Source organism: Octopus sinensis, linkage group LG19 (genome assembly GCF_006345805.1).
Source record: "Octopus sinensis linkage group LG19, ASM634580v1, whole genome shotgun sequence".
Lineage (NCBI taxonomy): Eukaryota > Metazoa > Mollusca > Cephalopoda > Octopoda > Octopodidae > Octopus > Octopus sinensis.
Window position 1 is genome coordinate 16,150,662 of NC_043015.1, and position 15,920 is coordinate 16,166,581.

General features: G+C 33.3%; 1 protein-coding gene across 1 annotated transcript in view; it reads left to right on the forward strand.

Moving 5' to 3' along the window:
- Positions 1-10,345, forward strand: part of LOC115221996 (collagen alpha-2(IV) chain) — a 72,895-nt gene extending 62,550 nt beyond the window's left edge. Inside the window, exons 34-40 of the mRNA XM_036511110.1 lie at positions 168-302; positions 2,395-2,529; positions 4,044-4,184; positions 4,276-4,392; positions 6,647-6,838; positions 8,114-8,400; positions 9,509-10,345. Coding sequence (XP_036367003.1) covers positions 168-302; positions 2,395-2,529; positions 4,044-4,184; positions 4,276-4,392; positions 6,647-6,838; positions 8,114-8,400; positions 9,509-9,811 — 1,310 coding nt within the window. The 3' untranslated portion in view covers positions 9,812-10,345. The remainder of the gene's footprint in view (positions 1-167; positions 303-2,394; positions 2,530-4,043; positions 4,185-4,275; positions 4,393-6,646; positions 6,839-8,113; positions 8,401-9,508) is intronic.
- The last annotated feature ends 5,575 nt before the right edge of the window (positions 10,346-15,920 follow it).

The following is a 15,920-nucleotide window of genomic DNA, read 5'->3' on the forward strand; positions in this document are numbered from 1 at the left end:
TACAGTAGGAAATTCTATTATCTTTTTCAGGCAATGATCCAGGTTCTAATATCTTTCTCAGCTTTAAAATTAAACCTGTTTAGATGCAAAACCCCAAATATTTTTACTATTCTATAACTTAAGCATCCACCTTTCCATTTCTCTAGTTTAATGTTTCTTATTTCTAGGTGAACCTGGACTTTCTGGGCTGAGAGGAGGTGATGGTTTACCAGGTTCATCTGGACCAAAAGGTGAGCCTGGTCTGTCTGGATCACCTGGACGGGATGGATTACCTGGCCCTAAAGGACTTCAAGGTCTACCAGGTAAGTTTATTAAATTTAATTACAAAGTTTTCTTCATCTTTTTGAAACAACTGTTAAAGTGTCAGGCAAATTATGTTGTAGTATTTGTTACATTCTGATTTCAAAAGCCACCAAGATCATCTTTGCCTTTCATCACTATGGAATCAATAAAGTCAAGTACTAATGTTGATGCAATCACCTAAACCCCTTCCTTCAAAAATTGCTGGCCTTGTGCCAAAATTAGAAATAATAATAATTATTATTATTATTATTATTATTATTATTATTATTATTATTATTATCATTATTATTATTATTCAAAAGCAAGACTGTGAACTGGCAGAAACATTAGCATTTCAATTTCTATCAAATGACCTGCTGAAGGCTACAGACCAGACATGTAACTGGAATAAAGTCCTTGTCAAGCCGAAAGCAACATGGTAGTAGAACGATACAGTTGACATGGCAGTAAAGGCTAAGGGACAGGCTTGGAAAACCTGGAAGGAAGGTGGTAGTAGGGAACATTATCCAAGGATTTGAAGGGCAGCAACACGACAAGTATTTTTGGTTGAAGTTGAGGTAGAAAAGAAGAGATTTACACATGTCCTGCAATGTGAGGACCAGAAGCATGAAATGTTCAGGATTGTGAGGCAATGTGTGAGAAAGAATCAAGATGCTATTGGTGGGAAGTGTATTTGGAGTGAGGAAGATAAACTCATCATTGATAGAAAAGACAATAAAGTGGTGCAGAAGTGATATTATGAGGGACTGCTGAACTTGGAGAATGCATGGGATAACGAGGACGTAACTAGTGCTGACATCACAGACGAACCAGCAATTCAAGTTGACAGCAGTGTGTTAGATCAGTGTTTCTCAACCATTTTTTACCTATGGATTCCTTTAATTCCTATTTTACTCAGATGGACCCTCATATCCCTTCAATGTTTTAAAAAAAAACTATATTTTTATAATTAAATATTAGGAATTGTATTAAAAAAACTCCTAGATGCAAATGATCTAGTTCCCTCCTCCCGAGTCACGAAATTCCTCCACCATTATACGTCTCCCTCTCTCATTTCTCATGCACTATTCCTACCACTTTCTTCACCATCTACTCTTGCAGTTTACCCAGCATCGTCATCGTTTTTGTTCTCCTGTCTACTGTGTCATCATTACTATTCTGTTCCACACTGTCAGTCATCTCCTACTCCCCTCTCTCTAACTCTTACATCATTGATAGTCACCTACCACCCCATTCCTCATCTCCCACTCCCACTAGTCTCTTGCAACTTCCACCCACCCACACTCCTAGACCTTCTCTGTCTCCTTCACCTCTACCTACCTCATAACTTATGGTCTTCCCTGACACCTCATCACCACTATTTTTATCACTTTCCAACCCCACTTAGTTACTCTCACCCTCTCTTCTACAATGTGAGAAGTCATGTAATTTCTCTTTGTGAGTAGTCATGTAGCAATCTATTCTACCCTAACCTCTTCTCTTATACTTTTACCCCTCATTTCCAAGCATAAAGTAACCCCTTCAGGGTTTGTAGTCTTGCAAGTTGTGTGATAACCTCACAAGTGCTAGTATCATATTCTTGTATTTGGGTGTGTAGTATATATTTACTTTGCTAAAATTCTTATGAACATTAAAAATGTATGTACATTTATGACAAAAAACATGTAATACAAATGTGATGAAAACTTACAGATATACGAAAATATGAATTCATAAAAATATATAGAAGATATATAAAAGGATAAATTTATAAAATTATAAAAGTATTCTTTTTCATTATGCTTTGACACTTTTTTATGCACCTCATACACACAGGCACACACATATACACTCTCAAACACATTTAGACACATGCTCAAAAATTGAGCAATTTTTTCTTTGTCATAATATAACAAACATCTCTTCTCTTATCTGAATATATTAAACCACGGTTTACCCTTTAAATTACCAGCTACTGTTAACCTTACAACAAGGCCTACACATACATTTATCCCCTAGACAGTTGCATAACCTCAAACTCATAATTTTATATATATATATATATATATATATATATATATTTTAACATACATACACACTAATTCTTTACAGGTGAACGAGGAGAACCAGGTAAAAATGGATTTGATGGCCCTAAAGGTAACACTGGAATTGATGGATTACCTGGTTTACCAGGCCAATCTGGAGACAGAGGATCTGATGGCTTACCTGGAGGAAATGGACGACCAGGTAAGTAATGATATTATTTATTTATTATTAACATGTTTTTGTGTACATTAAGTGAAGTCAATGTATTATGTCATATGGAAAAGAAAAATTATCAGCATTTTGGACATGAACTCCTTTTTAAAACAGGGAAAAGACATTAAAAAAGAGAGGAGCCATGGTAGTAATATATGACACAAGTAGGTAGATATGTGATTTTTGAGTGAAAGAGAGTGAAGATGGATGGCAGACAAAAGAATAAAAGAAGTGGAGTAAGCAGAATCAGGTAGTTGCTTGTCAGCTGCATATCCATACTAGTACTTATGACTGAGCTGAAGAGTTGAATGTGAGGGGTTTTGTATCTCTGCATCTGCAAAGGTGAAAAGAGATGATAAAGAATTAGAGGAAAAATTCTTAGTTGTTAATTCCAAAATTAACAATTCCTTCTAAAGAGAGAAGGTATCTAAGAGAAAAAGTAGTCATAGTATACAAAAAAGTCAGGTAGTGGTAGCCCAAAACGCTGGGGTAAAATAAAGATAAAAAGTGATGTGAGTGGTTCATTGTGCCAAAAAGATGTGCAACAGACTTAAGTGGCCTGGAGTTGTTGCAAAGTACATTATGCAAATGCTCCTGGATTTAATCTACCAACCAGTAGATCACTTCAGACAAAGCATTGCTAAGTTGGCATTTTATACAATAGATATCATAAGAGAGAAATTATCTACAACTTGAAGAATACACTAAGAACCATGAAACATAGCATTGTTACAAATGAAAAGACAGTATGTTGTAGTGAGAGCAGGGACTGGAAGATGTTCCAAATTCACAAGGAATGAAGGTTGTGTTCATATCTAAAAAGTGAATGGAATTCCAGAAAGATAGGAGAGGTAGCAGGATAGTCCAATAGAAGGATGAAGTGTCTGGTTAGGTAAAGAGTGAGAGAAAATGAAGATTTTTTTGTTTGTTGATTTGTTTGTTTTTCTTTTATGATTGTTTCGAAAGAGAGAGAACTATAATATGTAAGGGATTGTAGAAGTAAGACAGTTCTCATCAATGAAAATACTCTACAAAACATCTATGGTGATACAAAATATGTACCCTCCCAATCCTGTGAAATGTAAACTAATGTGAGATGTCTTTCAACTTGGTTTAAAATCAAAAGTGGCAGTATTTTGTAAGCAAAGAGTAAGACAAGTAATTTTGATGTTCTTTTACAATGTTCAGAATGTTTAGTTTCTTTTTGAGATCCTTATAGATAGTGAGTTCTAGCATCACATGAGTCAGATGATTTTGATTTTGATTCTTAAAGTTGGGTTTATGTTCAAGAGGAACAGTGGCTAGTGCACTTTCTCTTTAATATAAGTACCATTCTGTTTTGTAGTACCATTAAATTTTACAGGACTGTTAGATTTCTATGCAAGATCAAGTGAAGTTTCTTACTGATGAAAAAAAGTGGATATCAGATGGGAATATTAACATCATCTGAAACATATATGCTTTCAATAACATCTGCTTTATTTTTTTGTTGTTTTATCCAGGTCCAAAAGGAGAGAGAGGATTCAAAGGAGATCCTGGCAGACCTGGAGAATCAATACTTGGAGTTAAAGGAGATAGAGGCTTGTCTGGTTTGCAAGGTCCTCCAGGTTTTCCTGGCTTGAAAGGAGAACCCGGTGTTGCAGGTAATTAATTAAAAAGTGATTGCTTTTGCTTGAATGTGAAATCTATTGTGAAATATTTACAATTTGAAATACTATTCTCTGTTTCTTTCAGGAAAACCTGGCTTATCTGGTATACCTGGAGATCGTGGTGTACCTGGAAACGCTGGATTGACTGGACTGCCTGGAAAAGATGGTCTCCCTGGAGTGCGAGGAATTGATGGATTACCAGGTTATAATTTCATTCAAGTTTTCATTAGTAGCAGATTTCAGACTTATATAAACAGTTGTATGCATGTGTATATATATAAATATATATCAACCCCTTATAGATTTATAATAAATATTACTTAATGAGAGCACTATTTGTTCAGAAGTAGCAGCAATGTAGTCACACTGACTTTGCTCAAACACAATTACTTCACAGTTATTAATTTAATGTTTGGCACCACAGATTGCTACATTAGAGCCCCAAAACATTTCTATCAGGCTATCCACTATACATTTGTGGATATACATTTACATTCAAACACCACCACCACTACCTCCTCCCCTCCTCTTCTTTTTCTTCTTCTCTATTGTACTCATTAATTTCTGATATAATTTGTGTACCAGATACTATACAGACAAAGCAACTTTCTACTTTTTATCCTCATCACAAATCAATAATTCATTTCACATTTTTAGAGAAAAATCTTCAATTGTTCCTTGCACCTTTGTCTCTTGTTATGTAGATATTGAGATGAAAATGGCAATCAAAATATTTCATATACAGAATCCAAATGACATATCCAATTAATCACATTTCCTGATTAGTGAAGCTTATCTATTGGTCTCAAAAAGATCTCACTATGTTATTTTGAAAGTGTACTAGAAGTACTCTGAACCCCTTTAAGGACTTAAAGTCACCTTTTTAAAAGAGGATATGTTCAGAAATTGTTTATCAAATAGTAATGTTGGTAACCTCTCAGTACTTCAGTTGGTTGAAAGTAGCAAATAGAGTGAAGATGGGAAGTTTATGCAAGGCGTCAGGCAAAACTAGCATAGAATCTGCCGTTTGGTTATACAATCTAAAATCTGTTGCGTGATACTACATAGATGTTAGATCAAAGTGTCATCAGGACACAATTATTTGTATACTGGAGTGCAAGAAAGCCTGCATTGTTCCTGCTCTAGTACACCTTCAAAATGATAGGTTCCCATCCATAGTCTCCCAGACAAAGGTCATTTTACTTAAAGATACTTTTTTTTGTAAAGACAGCATCTTCATCTTGCAAATACATTGCTAAACAATGCATTTGAAGGAATCAGATTTCAATCTGGTTGACATTATCATTTCCATACAATGTTCACAAACTTTCCAACAAAGTTTTATTATAATCAAGAAGATTTTTTTATAATGAATACTTGTTGTGATGAAGTGATGATGCAAAACTCCTATGCATTGTGAAACTACATTAGAACTTTGGTTTGAGGGCTTTTCTAAACATTTACACAAGGGTGCAGACAGAATATTTTCCAGAAGTTTGTGTTGCAGACCTGCCAATAATAGGTAGTGTATTCTTATTAATACATCACAAAGATGATGAATTTGAAGATATAGCCCCTTGGTGCTATTAGCCATCAACAGCTTCAAACTTATATTTACGCTGCTGCTGCCACCTCAGCCTCTAAATTTGTTAGACTATAAAGAAACAAAACCTATCAAAAGCGGGAGCATTTAAGCTAAAGGAACTATGATTAATAAAGTAATTCAAACACAAGATCACATTGTTAAACCAGCTAAAAGTGCACTTGTACAAATAGCATTTTTTATAAACTTTCAATTGCCTGTTGAACATTCAGTGGCACAAACTTAGTGAAACATGTAATCTCCTGTGGATGCAGATATGGCCAGATTACTATGAAGTTTGCATTGATGAGGTTCAGGTTCAACCCAACTGCAAAACATCTTGGACAAATGTCTTTTACTGTAGTTTTGGGTTGACTATAGCTTTCTGAATAAAATTGAAAACCATATTCAGAAAGCTATAGTCAACCCAAAACAAGAGAAGAACCATCATGTAATCCTTCTATCTGGACAAGATTTTCACTCTTCTACTAATCAAAAAGCAGTGTATTGACTGAAGAGCCTGCTTCCATAATAAATTCTTGATTCTATTTATTATTATTTCCACACCAAAGACTTTAAACCATTAAAATACTAGTAATATGTACCCAAAAATAAAGAATATGTCCTTTCATTATTTCTTACAGTTTTATATTTGCTTTCTACAATGTAATTATCCAGTCAACAAAGTATTTTTATTGTCAATAAACCCTCTACTTGATAAAACAAAAAGGAATAATAACTGTTTTTGATTCTAATAGAGTGAATCATCATTGGTATAGTAAAATTTTGAATGTTGAATCTACAAGCAATAGTTTGCCTTAACAAAACTAAACTAAAAAGATGTAAGCATCAAAACCATATTTTCTTCATTTAGGTGAACCTGGCCCAATGGGACCAATAGGTCCTCCTGGACCACCTGGTCGTTCAGCAGCTGTTGGTTTCTTGTTTGCCCGACACAGTCAAACAACAGAGGTTCCAAGGTGCCCAGCTGGACTAACAAAACTATGGGATGGCTACAGTTTGCTTTATCTTGAGGGTAATGATAGATCTCATCATCAAGACCTTGGTAAGTTTCAAATACATTTTATTCTGGATTGTTAAAAATAAATACTTTAATTCAGTATTTTACCCTGCTGCTTATTTCTTCTGTTTGCTTTCAGTCTGTTAGCTTTGCTTTTCAATGGCTTTTCCACCTTCAAAAATTGCTTTCATTTCTAACCATTTTCCTTTATTCTCTTCAGTGCTTTCTTGATTTATTTATACCTCTAGCTGGAATAAAAAGGTAAATACAAAGAGGAAAAACTGCAGGAATTGCAAAAAGATTTTAGTTAAAATTCCTAATTTTGATTATCTTATTTTTCATATTAGTAAAACCTTTGATTAATGTATAAATGTCACAATTCTCATTTTCTTCATGCCTGATGTAAATAGAGCAAATCACTTATTAAAAAACAACACTGATGAAATAGCAAACAGGAAATCTAAACACATGGCTAAATGAATAATAAGTCCACATTGCATTTACACAGTACAGGGTTCAAACCAGTTGGGTCACACTTTCAGTGAGTGTCTTCTACAATTACATCTGATTAAACCAAACCCTGTGAGTAAAAAATGGCTGGAAAGAAACTTTACAGAACCTTGTTGGATGGATTATACATGTTCTTAGGTTTAAACCATATTAATACAACCACCTTTAGAAGGATTTCATGACCAAATCCTCAGTCTAAAATTGTATGAAAGCTCATTAATGAATTATATCTGTAATTTAAAGGTCTATCTTTGTGTCTGTGAAATATTCCACTTACACGCAGATTTTAAAAATAGACCATTCACCAGATTGGACAACTGTATGCTCAGTGTCAAAACTAATATCTGGCCAAATTTCTCAGTCTTTTACTATTCAAAAACCAGTTTGTTACTTGCTTCAGTAACAAATTCTTAATTCTATTTATTGTTGTCTCTATACACTGAAGAATTTAATATGATAAAATTTCATAATTAATTGTCACTTGATGTTCTTTTTGCATTTACACAGTACAGGGTTCAACCCAATTGAGTCACAGTTTTATATTCATTTCCTACACTATGTTTACCTGTTCAACAAAGTATCTTACTAATCAGTAACATTTCTATGTAATAACAAAAAGTAACTGTTTCTGTGTTGTGGTTTAATTCTTGCTTTCCCCACTAGTCCATGGGTACTATCTTTCTTCCTCAGATGAAACCATAAAAAATGGGTCTTAAGAAATGCTAACGCATATTAGTAATCTAACTGATACCATTGCAATCTTTGACATTCTATATATACATTTGATGAAAACTCTTATTTTTATTTCAGGTTGGGCTGGTTCTTGTATAACACGATTTTCAACTATGCCATTCCTATTCTGTGACTTCAATAATGTATGTAATTATGCTAGCCGCAATGACAAATCTTATTGGCTTTCAACAAATGCACCAATGCCTATGATGCCAGTTGCACAAGATGATATTGCACCTTACATAAGTCGATGCGCAGTCTGTGATTCTCCTTCCAATGTTATAGCTGTCCATAGTCAGACTCTTCAGTTACCAGACTGCCCAGCAGGCTGGGAATATCTATGGATTGGTTACAGTTTTGCTATGGTAAATATCATGAAAATTTTTCTTCATTATCATTGTCAATAAGTCTTCTAATGATCATCATCATTGCTATCATTCTTGTCACCATCTTCATCCTGTTCTTTATCCTCCTCATCATTATTATCCTCAATACAAGCATATCTTTAATTTTCCATCCTTTACATAGATTTAAAAAGATTGTTTTATCACCCCATACTATCTGTGTTGTATTATCAATAAACAATACTCTTATAAGACCAGCCATAATAATATAATCTGTCCTACTAGTTATATAATTTAAATAACCTTTCATATACCTCCATCCAACAATTTATCATTTGGTTGTTTCCTGTCGTTACACATCTGCAAAAGTGTAGTTCATATTTAGATAAAGAAAAGAATGATGGAAGAAATATAATAAAATTACAATAGAATAAGAGTGAAATTAAATAGATTAAAAATTTGCCATTCCAGTTCAATTTATGAACAAAAACCTGTGTAAATACTCATCATTTGCTTAGATCAGATATGAAACCATAGATCATAGCATAGGTGTGTCTGTGTGGCAACAAGCTTGCTTCCCAACCATATGATTCTGAGTTCAGTCCCACTGCATGTCTTCTGTTATAGCCTCAGGCCAACCAATGCCTTGTGAGTGGATTTGATTGATAGAACCTGAAAAGAAGCCTGTAATAAATATGTGTTTATGTGTGTCTTTGTGTTTGTTCCCCATCATTGCTTGACAACTAGTGTTGGTTTGTTTATGTTGCTGTAACTTAGCAGTTCAGCATAAGAGACCAATAAAATAAGAACCAACTTAAAAATAATAAGTACTGGGGCTGGTCTGTTCAACTAAAATATTTCAAGATAGTGTCCCAGCATGGCCATTGTCTAATGACTGAAACAAGTAAAAAATAACGATAAAAATAAGCAGAATCAGACAATTATCAATTTTGCTTTGTAGAACAGTATTTTATGATGACAAAATGAGTCTGCAAGTGAAAGTAAAAAACATTAATTCTCTAAAATCAGAATCATACTCATCCCTTTCTTGATTGCATGCATACAAATTATTCATATTTAAGATTAAGAGTTTTGGAGGTGTTTTTAATCTAATTTCTTTTCCTTTCAGCACACTGGAGCTGGAGCAGGAGGTGGTGGACAATCTTTGTCTAGCCCTGGCAGCTGTCTTGAAGACTTCCGAGCTACACCATTCATTGAATGTAATGGGCATGCAGGCACTTGCCACTATTTTGCTAATAAATACAGTTTTTGGCTTACAACTATTGAACAAAACCAACAGTTCAGAGCTCCACAACCACAAACATTGAAAGCTGGAAGCTTGAAGACTCGAATTAGTAGGTGTCAAGTGTGTATGAAAAGTATCGGTAACCGCCGTCGCAATAGGGGAGGTGGCCGAGGTCAACTCTCCTAACTAAAACTCCTGTTGAGTTAAAAGTGTAATAATTGAAGACTAACGCTGAGCAGAACATCAAGCAAAATGAACGTTTTTGTTTCGTTTTTTTTTTTATTCTTTTATCAGAAGCAAAACTCTTTATCACCCTTTTGAGTGATAATATAAATGGCTTGCTGGACTTCCCAAGAGGTGCATTTTTTAAAATTCAAATGTCCTTATATTATTGGTGCTATGTACTTAGCTGTAGTATTTACCATACAGATCTTATTACCTTCATCAGTTACTGTAACAAAAAAAAAATAGAAAAATATTTGTAAATTAAATTAATACAAAATTAGAAAGAACTAATGTATTAACACAGACACATACTTGAGTGCTCAAACACACACAAAAGGTTAGAGTATTTTGTTATTGATAGCTGATAGTTAAACTATCTTAGTTTCTGCTCTTCAATTTATTTTTACCTATAGATTCCATCTCTTCTGAACTCACAAACCCCAAATGCTATGTAATATTGTTGGTGTGGAATTTCTTACAAAACTGTAATAAGAATTTTGTTCTTGTTTGATTATTATTTTAATAAATAATATTATTGTTGCAATTCATATATATATATATATATTTGTATATATATATATATATATATTATATATATATATATTATATATATATATATATATGTATATACACATACATACAAGTATATGTATGCATATTTATATATATATATATATATATATATATACACACACACATATATACATACAAGTATATGCATGCATATATATATATATATATATGTGTGTGTGTTGTGTGTATATATATATATATAGGGTTTTTTTTTACCTTTTGTTCTATCATCATCACCCTCAAACTATTTCTAATCATACTGTGATGTTTAAAATAAAACACTGCCAGGGGTTTTTTGTAAAGGACTTATGGAAAAACTTGTACTTTTTTAAAAGAGAACTTAACATCTTAATGAATTGCTGAAATGAGAGAAAATTAAAAAGGAAAATAGCCATCTTCTCTACCACAAACAGATTGAGCTGGATTTTAACTATGCATCTATCAATCTATATTTCTTTTGATCTATCTAGCTATCAGTTTGTCTATTGGCTTACAGACAGTTAGTTAGATAAATAGATTGATAGAATGATACACATTCATTGACAATATATATTTAAAAATACATTTTTTATACATAGTAGAAACCTTAATTTTTAATGACTTTGTTGGCACAATTCAGTTATATGGTGATTAAAAATGCATTTCTGAGAAAAGAATAAAAAGATATGTATTTCTTTTTATATGCAAATAGTTTACTACAAATATTTTTCGATTTATTTTTTTTTTAATTATTGATAAATATATTTTTTTCAAAAGAAAATTTGAAATGATGCTGAACATTACATTCTTCTTTGCACATCAAAAAAGATGACAGTATGGTTAAGTTACTGGCTAGTATATATGTATGTCTACAGTTAAATCTAATTCACTATTAATTACAAAACCGTATCTAATTTATAAATTTGTATATTGAAAGAAAGAAGGAAAAATAAAAGCAAGTGGTGAAAAGATTTTTTTTTACTTATCTATTCTCTATATTACCAGAACAGACAAATAATTTAAAAGAAAAGCTTTTAAAACATTCTATGTGCATGTAATACAATCTGGCTTGTTGAATGACAAGCAATTTCACTCATTTCAGGGCTCTCCTTCTCTCGCATAGCCTACAATGTGCAATGTTCATTTTTTTACCAAATAATTTTTTTTATATTACTTGTAAATAAATGGAATGTATTCCATTACTTCTTCAGTACTGACTCAAATTATTATTATTATTACTATTATCATTGTTGCTGCTGCTGCTTTATACAGTGATCAATTCTCATTTAATGCAACCTTTTGGCAAATTTCCATTCCTAGTTTGAATGGTTCTATTTACTATATTATTTCAAATTTTCAACACATAGCTATATATAAATATATATTTTAATAACAAAAATAAAAACAATAATTTCCCTCTAAATTATCATACACCTTTAGAGACTAAATATTTAGAAATAGTCAGATTCTGCCTCTCACAGAACCAACAATAAAAGCACAATAGTTGATTAGTTTCCCTCAACTTGATTATGTCAATCACAATTTTTCTTAACGATCTAATGTTCTTTTTAGTAGTTGTTACACTATTTCATATTTTGGTCTCTTCTTAATTTCACCCTTATTCTTTGTTTGTCACTGTTCAAAGCTTTTATAAAATCTTTCATCACATATTTAACAGTTTTGATAGTTCTGATATAGATATCCTTTCAAGAGTTAATATGGATATTCAGATGCTTAATGGGATATTTATTAATAAAAGAAAGCATCTCTTGTTTCAATAACTTTGGGTTTATTTTCATCATAAATGGTAAAGTATAAATTAAATAAATTATGCTTTTTTATTGTTCCACATTTTATTTTTTTTAAATAAGTGTTCCTATGAATATTATCATTATCTATTGACAAGGACATAATCAATAACAGTAAGTACATTTAGTAGATGTCTAAACAATTTTACCAGGGGCTTTTGTTTTCATATTTATACAGATACAATGATTGTAAATATAAATATATCTTATAATACTCTTCCTCTCAACTTTAAAATGATACATAGCAACAATGGTTGGGGGTTAAATTATCAGACATTTAGCTTTGATTATGAGCCGGTGATCTGCTATGTTCAAAAGTAAGTTGACCAACTAGATCATGGATGTATTGTTGTTGTTGTTGTTTTTGTTTTTTTTTGTTTTTGTTTTGTTTTGTTTTTTTTTTGTTATTATACTACAAACTCTCTCCTCTGGTATCTGAAGCTGCATATCACTTTCATCCAATATCCATCTCGTCTCTTACTAGCCCTACTACACCTCATCCCTGCCACTGATCTTACTGTAAATATATTATTTAATCATTCCTTCACAGAGTTTCTACAACTTGTAATTCCCTTCATGCCCTTATTTTTCCTGTACATATTGGCTTACAGATGTTCAACTTGACCATCAACTATATCAGTACCACCAGTCTATGATGGCCTGCAAAGCAAAGACACTTGTCTTTCATCTCCAACTAATTAATGATTTCTGACATTATCACAAGGTCATGTTTTCTGGTGAGCGGGAACAGTCAATTAATCAGATTTCAGAACTTAATTAGTCCTTATTTTATCAACTCCACAAAGGTAAAAAATAAAATTAATCACTAATGATCTTAAAAAGTGCACAAATATCAATACCTTGTTTCTTCTTTAGTATACAGTGATATATTTGAACTAAGATCCAAATCTTGGTTGTTATAGTCACAATGTTTCGGTCACTGAACATTCTGGCCTTCTTCAGGTGGCTGTTGTATTCTCTGGAGATTCACTAAGGTTCTCTCATTTTCTAACTGAATTCATTATTTCAGTCCAAGAGATGGGAAGAGTAGATGATGTTCATTCTGTTGCCCATATATGAGAAGATATTATATTGACTATTCTTGTGATGCCATTTAACTATTCCACTTAAACCAGAGCTTATAGAGATTCACTTATCTGGCGATCGAACTGATGTTCATCAAATAAACTGAGGCATCAGTACTTAACCCTTTAACATTCAGATTACTCTGTCAAATATAATGTTTATTTATTCACATTGTTATGCATTATCTTGTAGCTTTGAGATTTTAATGATGTGCGTGTTAATTTTTAAAATGACATTATATGAGAGGTGTGAGAGGCTGGCTAATTTGTAAAGAAAACAAGTAAAATATTTGAGCCTGATATGGCTCATTTAAATGCTAAATGGTTAATTCATATACTCATCATATTTAATTATGAGCTGCACTCAGCTAGAGCCCTCACAATCATTCTATCAGACATCATTATCCCTGAGGATCTCTTCTAGTAAAAGCAAAAGCACATCGAGGACCACATCTGAGAAACTAGCCTCTCTCTATGGCTATAATAATAGCCTCTGTTCCTTGGAGTTGGCTGATTGCATACCATAATGACTAAATCTAGTCCTTCCTTCCCAAAACATTTTCCGCATGGAACACCTTCTCAGAACATATCTTTCATACAGGTATTGACTTATAAAGATTCAAGGAAAACATTGCATCTGTATCACAGGTCTGTAAATTTTAGCTTCAGCCCTGCTACTTCCTGTGTGTTCTTGGAAAATGCCAATATCTAGCAATTTTAGTGGTTTAGTGAGGCTGTATTTGCACTTCTTTAACAGTATACCTGGGAGACCATCTAATCTAGATATGAGTTTAATAGCTGTAAATATATATATATATACTAATGTGAAGGTGCATGGCTCAGTGGTTAGAGCGTCGAGCTTACGATCGTGAGGTTGTGAGCTCGAATCCTGGACCAGGCTGCGTGTTGTGTTCTTGAGCAAGGCACTTTATTTCACGTTGCTCCAGTTCACTCAGCTGTAGAAACGAGTTGCGACGTCACTGGTGCCAAGCTGTATCGACCTTTGTCTTTCCCTTGAATAACACTGGTGGCGTGGAGAGGGGAGGCTGATATGCATGGGCGACTGCTGGTCTTCCATAAACAACCTTGCCCGGACTTGTACCTCGGAGGGTAACTTTCTAGGTGCAATCCCATGGTCATTCATGACCGAAGGGGGTCTTTACCCTTTATATATATATATATATATATATATATATATAATTAAAAGGGCAGGCAACAGGTTGCTTCGCCACATACCAAAGGAATTAGAAATGGCAGTCAAAGACTGTTTATTTCCATTTTCTACAAGTGGAGGTTCCATATACGACAAACCCTGCAATTCACATACGCAAAATCGGAGTAGTAAATAAACGAAAACAATCTCTTACCGTTAATGATGAACATGTTTCTAGATCGTAGGCTAGAAATTGCCTAATTTCTTTCGTCAGCACCATATTCAATAGATTTATCAAATGCCACCAGCCTCCACCTCTGACCAGGCGACATCAGATAGTGGGGGGAAGTGTGCAGATGTTAAAACTAAGTAAACGACTGGGGCCGTAAATTTTCCCTCCAAAATTCTGCTATGTGCGCCACCTGGGTGATCGCAATGGAGTAAGAAATCCACATGGTAATACAATAAAAAGGGTAAATAATTTTTCCGTGGTTTTTCGTACAACCAACAATTATTTACCGGTAAATTTCGGTATGTAAATATGACTTTTAGCGTCAGGAACTTCTGTAGAGTTCAGTATATATAGTAAATATAATTAAAAGGGCAGGCAACAGGTTGCTTCACCACATACCGAAGGAATTAGAAATGGCAGTCAAAGACTGTTTATTTCCATTTTCTATATATATATATATATATATATATATATATATTTGTTTTTTTTTTGTTCTTTAACACTGTCATTGACAGTGACTTTGAATTTTTAAGCTAAGCCTTCATCAGATTGATGTACATTTTGTGTGTACAGTTAGATGAATGTCTACTACTGTAAGAGTTAGAGCTCCACATAGCTTATCATTATCCAGTCAGCTTCCATTGTAGTGGTTAAACAACCTCTACACTTAGTAGTGTTACTAGTTATAATGTAAGAGTATTCGTAGTGGAAATTAAGATGACCATCAGTATAAATATTTAGTTCCTACATATGTTTTAACCATTGAAGTTATTTGGAACTCAGCATTGGGTGTTTCAAGTTCATTCGGATACCTAACTGGAATGGATCATCAATTAAACATTCTACAGCACTGATCTCCATAACAGAATGCAATAAAGTGTTCCCTGATGATCCAAGCACACTTGAAGAATAGTGTCTGCACCTTGTACTATATAATTTAAGAAGAAAGTGGGAGTGTCATGTGATTAAAAAAAGGAAAGGTCTGGTGAACCTTGACTCAAGGAAATACTAATTCCCATGGCATACAAGGTGGTATCAAAAAGTTCTCAGACTATTTATGCTTAATATAAAATAACTTATTTCCCTAAGTCTTAACATCATCTCCTTCAAAACCTTGTGCAACAATACGCTGGTCCCAGCATACCTGCCGCTTTCAGAATCTGGCCTGGAATTCATTTTCCATAAGTGAGTCAAAGACCTTCTATGATTTGCTCTGGATCTTGACAACAGTGTTAAAATA